Below are 6566 nucleotides of genomic sequence, written 5' to 3'. Positions count from 1 at the left end.
TATAGTAGTTTGTCCTCAACAAAAAATCCTGTAGATGAATTAAACTTTATCCTAAACTTGGTTTACCACAGAGCACACTTGACCTTCTTTCTTGTAGGATAAGAATGGGCTCCATCACATCCTGCAAAGGGGGGCAGGGGGCTCAGTTGACAACATTATTCTAGTATATCCGTGTCTGTCCCTAGGCAAAGGACTCCTGATGCATTTCACCCAAGATCTCCCCTGACTTCAAGTAAACCCAAATATAAAAACCAAATTTAAACTAAAGAAAACACATTCTAAAGAGTGGATGCTAGTCAAGTGATTGTTTTCTATAAATGTGTCATCTATTATGTACTTCCTCACAGTTCTATGTACTTGTTTCCCTTTTTGTCTCCCCAGCGATTTTATTTCTGTAGAGACCAGGAGCCCTGGGAGCTCCTTCTGTCCATGACACGAGGAGACCCTCACACATCCTTCAGGGACCCAGCAACTAAGCTTGCTTTATGTGGGAGCAAAACACATGCCACTTTTGATGACACGTTGGAAATAATCTGCCTTTCCTCCCAAGAGCCACCAGGGTATCAGCCCTTTTTCCAGAAAGGATGACTTCAGTGTCTTCCATTTATTTATGTTTAAAAATTTTCAACTCAGATCAAAACCCTGCAGAAGTTTTCATTACTTAGATCAGCATTTCCAGGAGTTTTCCTAAAACATTGTTCTTGATAATGCAAATTGGGATCTTGTGGTGCATGCATGATTCCATAATCAAAATCATTTGGAGAATTTTGATACAAACAGGTAACTACTTTCTTTACCACAGGAGTTCTCAGAGCCGTTGTTATGCTAATATGCATTCAGGGATGCTGTACAGCTTCCTCTTCACGCCAGCCTGGGAGGTGACTGAAGGGGCAGAGAGGGAAGGGGCTGTCGTACCCTGCAGAGCCCCGGAGCACTCACCTGGGCCACCTGCAGCCCCCGCTCTGTTCCCTGGGGACCTAGGGGGCGCACTGGCGCACCCGACTCCAGACCCAGTGATGTGGGTTCTGGGCCTGGATCTGAAAGGGAAACAGCAAGGTGAGCACTTGGAGAAAGGGCCCGACCCCACCGCCTCTGGGCTGTGCCTCCCGGCCCTCGTCCCCCACAGACCTCCTCACACAACTCCGGGGTGACCCAGGCTCGGTGCCCCATTGCATGGAAGAACTCCACCTTCAACTTCAGGAACTCTTTGTAGAGGTCTGACCAGTGCTCCCTGCCCAGCAGGAACTGGAAGATGCTCCGTTTGGATGTGGGGTTGTCCTCCTCCATGTCAGAGGCAATGTAGCTGCCGTGGGAACAGCGGGAAGTTTGACAGACCCCAGCGCCCACCGCCAGCCTCAAGCAGCACAGTGGGGAGGGCCTGCGCAGCCCACACTGGAGGGCCTGGAGCCCGGGTCCGTCTATTCAGGAGGGGGTCTGGGAAGCCCTCTCTGCAGGGTGCCTGGGGCCAGAGGGACAGCAGGACCGTCCTCAGCACTTGGCCTACAGGGGCCATGCCATGCCTGGCACGCCAAGGTTCTGGCTGGCTGCCAATTCCCTCAGGCCTCTTCCCTCAGGTCCCTCAGTCACTGAGTAGCAGGTGGTGTTTCCTGACTCTTCTTTACCTGAGGACCTTACTCGTTGCCTCTCCCCCCCCCCCCCCCCGCCATGTTCCAGTGCCCCCTGAAGACCTTGTCTGCTCTGCGGAGAGGAACCACCGCTGGGGACCCTCATGCTCTGAGGCGTGGCCAAGCCATCCTGGTGGGGTGGTGAGGCTGTGGGAATGGGGGGGTTGGGACGGAACTGGGATCAGGCCCCTAGGAGGCACTCACAGGGCCAGGAAGAAGTGGATCCTGTTGTAGAGGTGTCCAGGCAGCCCGACACGGCCGAAGTACTCCACCACCATGGAAAGCAGGTACTGTGTGGAGTAGAAGGCAGGCGAGGGGTAAACAGAAGGGTGAGAGTGTCCTGCACGGGCCATGGGTCCTGCCCCATCCAAGGGCCATGGTGGGAAACCCTAGGGGGGGCTGTGCTGAGGCCCCTTGGCACGTAGAGGGGAGCTGACAGGAAGGCCAGCAGAAGATTCCATTGGGCAGGGCAGGCCACGGACGTTGTATCCTTTCCTTCTCTGGCACTGAGAGCAGGTCTCTCCAGGGCTTCTGCCTGGGCAGAAATCCGGCTCTCTGTTCGTGTCCTTATGGGGTGGGGACTCTGTAGACCCCTTCATCCCTCTGCATTTTGGGGTTGCAGATACCTTATCAGACACTTTGAGGAAAATGTCAGCTTCCAAGAAGCTCTGGATAACAGGATCCTCTGCAAAGGAAGGGAAATGAATGAGGACCCTGGGGCAGCCCTTCTGGGACATGTGAGTGAAGGACTCTGGGACATTCCAGAGGGAAGGAGGGAAACTGGAGCCTCTCCAAGTTCCTTTGTCTCATGGAAGTGGAGGCAACCTCCCTTCTTCCAGGAGGCTTGCAAGCCTTAACATTAGTAATAGCTGCGATTCCTCCCACTGGCACCTGTATCATGAGTTTCAAATGTGGGGCATGGATTTTGGTATTGTAATTTAATCTTTCACAGAATGACAGGGGACACATTTGTTTATTGCAGAGATTTGACCTGGCTCTCAAAGCTTAACAAATTTGCCTTACGCCAGAAGCTTGCCTGTGGCCATGGGTCTCTGTGACACCACACATCCTTGTCACTTTATCATGCTGGGACTGTACAGAGCTTCCCTGCCCCACCTGCTTAATTGAGCACCCGGAGCCTTTGGTGGTGAGTTCGCAGCCTCCCCATCCCCAACCTGGGGTCACTAGGCACCTGCCCCTTCTCTCCTGGATCTGCCTGCTACCTGAAGATAATGACCTGGCTTCCCCTGCTCCCAGCAGGCTTGGGGGGGATTAGAAGTATCCCCTGGGGGTCCCATTTTCCAGTGAAGACCTGAGACTGTCCAGTGCTGTGTATCCCTCACTCCTTGCCTGGGACAATGACACTTGCACAGCGGGGATTGAAGAGTTATGGATCATTTTGTGCTCCTTGACCCCTCTCCAGTCAGTCTGGATATCTTCACTAGAACTTTCTGATGATGATGACAGTGTTCTATATCTGTATTGTTCAATATGGTAGCCATTAGGCATGGGTGGCTACCGTGCACTTGAAATGTGGCTCATGAGACTGAGAAACTGAATTTTAAAACCTTATTGAATTCATTTAAAATGAAATTTAAGTAGCTACACGTGACTAATGAATGCTGTATTGGACAGTGTGATTTCAGTGTTGTCCCCAAATGTATCACATTCAGTCCTGCCTCTGGTCCTGACGTCACCTTCTCAGACCGACCTCCCTGAGTACCCCATTTCATAAAGCTCCCCTATCCTTGCTCAGGCCCCAGCTCCAGGCATCATTGCCTTTGAAAAAAATTTACGTCTTTGCATTTTTCATTGGCTAAGAGCAACTTACTTCTGTATGAGGTTGTTTTTTTAATCTCTCCCAACCTTGAACACAAAGACAGTAAGATCTAGGTTGCCTTTTCATCACTAATCTCTGAAAGCTCACTTGGAGGGAATACATGGCTGTATCTCAGTGGGCAAAGGGTGCACCCCTTGACAGTTGAGTTATCTCCAGTGTGAGCCTCCATCCTCTTCCTCCAAGAGCTTGTCTCAGAGAGGAAAACCCTGCCAACTCCACAGAAGAAGCAGGATCACTCTGTGTCCACACCACCCGGACACCTTAGAGCTTAGCACTCGGGGGAGGTTTGAGCATGAGCCCAGATCCACTGCCTCCCACCCGATTCTCAGCCTAGTGGGCCCCTGAATGCTCACTCCGTCAGCCCAGAGCACACACCCAGAAGTCGATAGAATGCCTCTTGGTCTTCAGGACGGTAACTGGGTCTTCTCCTCTTGTTTATCCTGAGTTTTGTTCCCTCAACATGATTGACAGTCCATATGTTCTTCTTCTGCCCCCTCTTCTTCCAGGACTTCAGCTCAGAGAGAGCTTCTGAGGTGGTCGAATTGGAGGCCGAGGTGCTTCTCTTCTGGGCCTCTGTGGGAACAACAGACCCTGTCACTTGGAGTGTATGGATGTGACCCACCTGAGAAGTGGAGTCCTTTCCTTGCAGCGCACCCTCAAGACCAGACCCGCCTTGTGAAGACAAGATGACAGGTGGTAGTATGGCAGTAGTTGACACTTCATGCAGGGAAGTTGAGGGGTGCCTAGGGATACATACCTGCCTTGACATCCATCGATCTCCTCTTCTTCTGGCCTCTCATTGTCTTGGCTCTCTGTTCAGGGACAGCCTCTGAAGAGGCAGAACTGGAGGCCAGAGGGCTCCTGTTCCATGGAGCTGCAGGGAGAAAGGAAAGACCCTGTGTCATCCTAGAGGAGCCCACCTGGGAAATGTGAGCCTCTTCTTTGCCCACTCACTGAGAATTTTACATGTGACATCTGGAGGGATAAGAGAATGGCCCTCACCCTTTTGCTCTTGCCTATAAAGGAGGGTAGGAATTGAGCTATTATATCCCTTTCTTTGCCAGGCAAGATCTGCTCTCCTTTGCCTCTTTCCATGGATTGTTCTGGCTGGGGGATACCGCCATAGAGACAGATGTGAAATTCTCTAGCCCTAGATGTGTTTAATAAGAATAAAAGTGAACATAATGGTGACCTCCCTGTTTCACCCTGCACACCCTTTCTCCTGCCCATGCAGATCCAAACACATGAGAGTAGAGAGGAGGAAGGAGGAAGGAGCCATGGTTTTCTATCAGTTTCATTCATTCAGAGACTGTGGTTAGAGGCCAGATGACCACACACACCTGCCTTCCCTTCCATGCACACCCTTTTCTTCTGACTCTTCTTCGCCGGGTCCTGTTGGCTTGCAGCAGTCTCTGAGGCAGCCGATGTGGAGCCTAGAGGGGTCCTGTCTTCTCTGCATACAAAAAGAGGGAAGGGACTCAACTTGATTCTGACGGGCCATTTCTATTTGTTTAACCTGCTCCTTGTGAAACCTAATCATAATTAGAATGGTAAAAATAGCTAATGGTTATTGATTGCTTGTTGAACTTCCACTGTTGATCAATAATGCGTGAAGAATGACCCCATTCAATCCTTATCATGATCTGTAAGATGAGATGTATAACTTACCTGATTTACAAATGAGAAAATGGTGACTTAACTTGTCTAGGATGTGTTCCTTGACCATGGCTAGAGCGCTTTGGATTTGGGATTAGAACTTGTGTCTGACGTGCCCAAGGGAAGAATGGCCAGGGGTAGTGAGTTGAGCCTCAGTTACCTTTCCACAAGGGCCATGCTGGACGGCCTTACACACCAGTCTAGTACAGGAACAAGTGACACTCACCCAGAGCACACTTCCTGGCTTCCTCAGGATCTAGGCCCCCCCACACTTACTCAGAGCACAGCCTCAGAACAGTGTGAGAACACTGACTGTAGCTGGGTGTTTGAGATCAAATGGCTCCCAAGATTCCAGAGCCCTTGTTACCAGTCACTGATGACACCACAGCATTCCACCAGGAGCTGCTCTGTGGTCAATAAAAGGCACTCGAGGAAAAGGTGATGGGCCTCAAGGGCAGGGGAGTTCATGTCCAAGCCAGAGGACTGGCCTCAACCTCCTCTTACCCCAACATTATCTCTGCTTTGAAATTCATCTTGTGTTTAAGCAAATCAATTAAGGATTCCAGATGAAAGCAATACATTCATATATTAAAAACTGAGAAAACAAATTTAAAAGCTGATTAGTTCCTCATCCATAATAAAAGTAATTCACATAGTTTATTTTTACTTTCACCTTATCTCTGTTTAGCTATAATCATATTAAGATTTAAAAAATTGTAACTTTTTTATTTTGAGATAATTGTACATATACATGCAGTTGTAAGAAATAAAACAGACATCTTACATAACTTTCACCAAATTTCCCCCAGTAGTACAAACTTGCTTAACTACAGCCTGATACCAGAACAGGAAATTGACATTGGTACAGTCCATTGACTTTACATGCACTCACTAATGTGTATATTTAGTTGTGTGCAAGTTTTTCACATGTGAACACTTGTGTGACCATCTCCAAGATACAGAACAATGAAGATTCAGAGCAGTTCTGTTACAAGAATCCCTCATGCCAGTCTTTTATAGGATCCCTCCCCACCCAAACCCCTGGTAACAACTAATCCCTTCTCTATCTCTATAGTTTTGTTATTTCAAATTGATTAAGTAGAAACAGGTAAGTATATAATCTGAGACTGGCTTTTTTCACATAGCATCATTCGCTTGAGAACCATTCAAGTTGTTGTATAAGTCAATAGTTCATTCCTTTTTATTGCTTTGTAGTACTCCGTGGCCACATGGTAAAGTGCATATTTCATTTTGTAAGAATTTGCCTTTGTCTTTAAAGTGGTCCTGTCATTTTACATCTCCACTAGCAATGTATGAGTGATCCAGTTTTGCCACATCACTGCCAGCATTTGGTGTTATTCCTAGCTCTTCTTTTCACCATATCTCATTGTGGTTTGAGTTGGCATTTCCTAATAGATCATAATGGTGAACATCTTTTTCATGTG

General features: G+C 48.6%; 1 protein-coding gene across 3 annotated transcripts; it reads right to left on the bottom strand.

Moving 5' to 3' along the window:
- LOC120231596 (speedy protein E5-like) lies at positions 1-5474 on the bottom strand. Of its 3 annotated transcripts, XM_039231770.1 has the most exons (9): positions 5282-5341; positions 4806-4918; positions 4223-4339; positions 3841-4038; positions 2252-2310; positions 1830-1915; positions 1129-1303; positions 940-1037; positions 1-121 (listed from the first exon to the last, which is right to left on the bottom strand). In XM_039231770.1, exons 1-8 carry the CDS (start codon positions 5296-5298, stop codon positions 978-980), a joined length of 825 nt encoding a protein of 274 aa, XP_039087701.1. In that variant the 5' UTR covers positions 5299-5341; the 3' UTR covers positions 1-121; positions 940-977. The 3 variants fall into 3 exon arrangements, with proteins under 3 accessions (XP_039087701.1, XP_039087703.1, XP_039087700.1); XM_039231772.1 differs by lacking the exons at positions 1-121; positions 5282-5341 and adding an exon at positions 5348-5474 and having other exon boundaries at positions 590-1037; XM_039231769.1 differs by lacking the exon at positions 1-121 and having other exon boundaries at positions 590-1037.
- Positions 5475-6566: the final 1092 nt, after the last annotated feature.

Source organism: Hyaena hyaena, unplaced genomic scaffold, assembly GCF_003009895.1.
Source record: "Hyaena hyaena isolate Hyena2069 unplaced genomic scaffold, ASM300989v1 scaffold_57, whole genome shotgun sequence".
Classification (NCBI taxonomy): domain Eukaryota; kingdom Metazoa; phylum Chordata; class Mammalia; order Carnivora; family Hyaenidae; genus Hyaena; species Hyaena hyaena.
The sequence above is the reverse complement of the archived record's forward strand: the minus strand, read 5'-3'. Positions and strand labels throughout refer to the sequence as shown.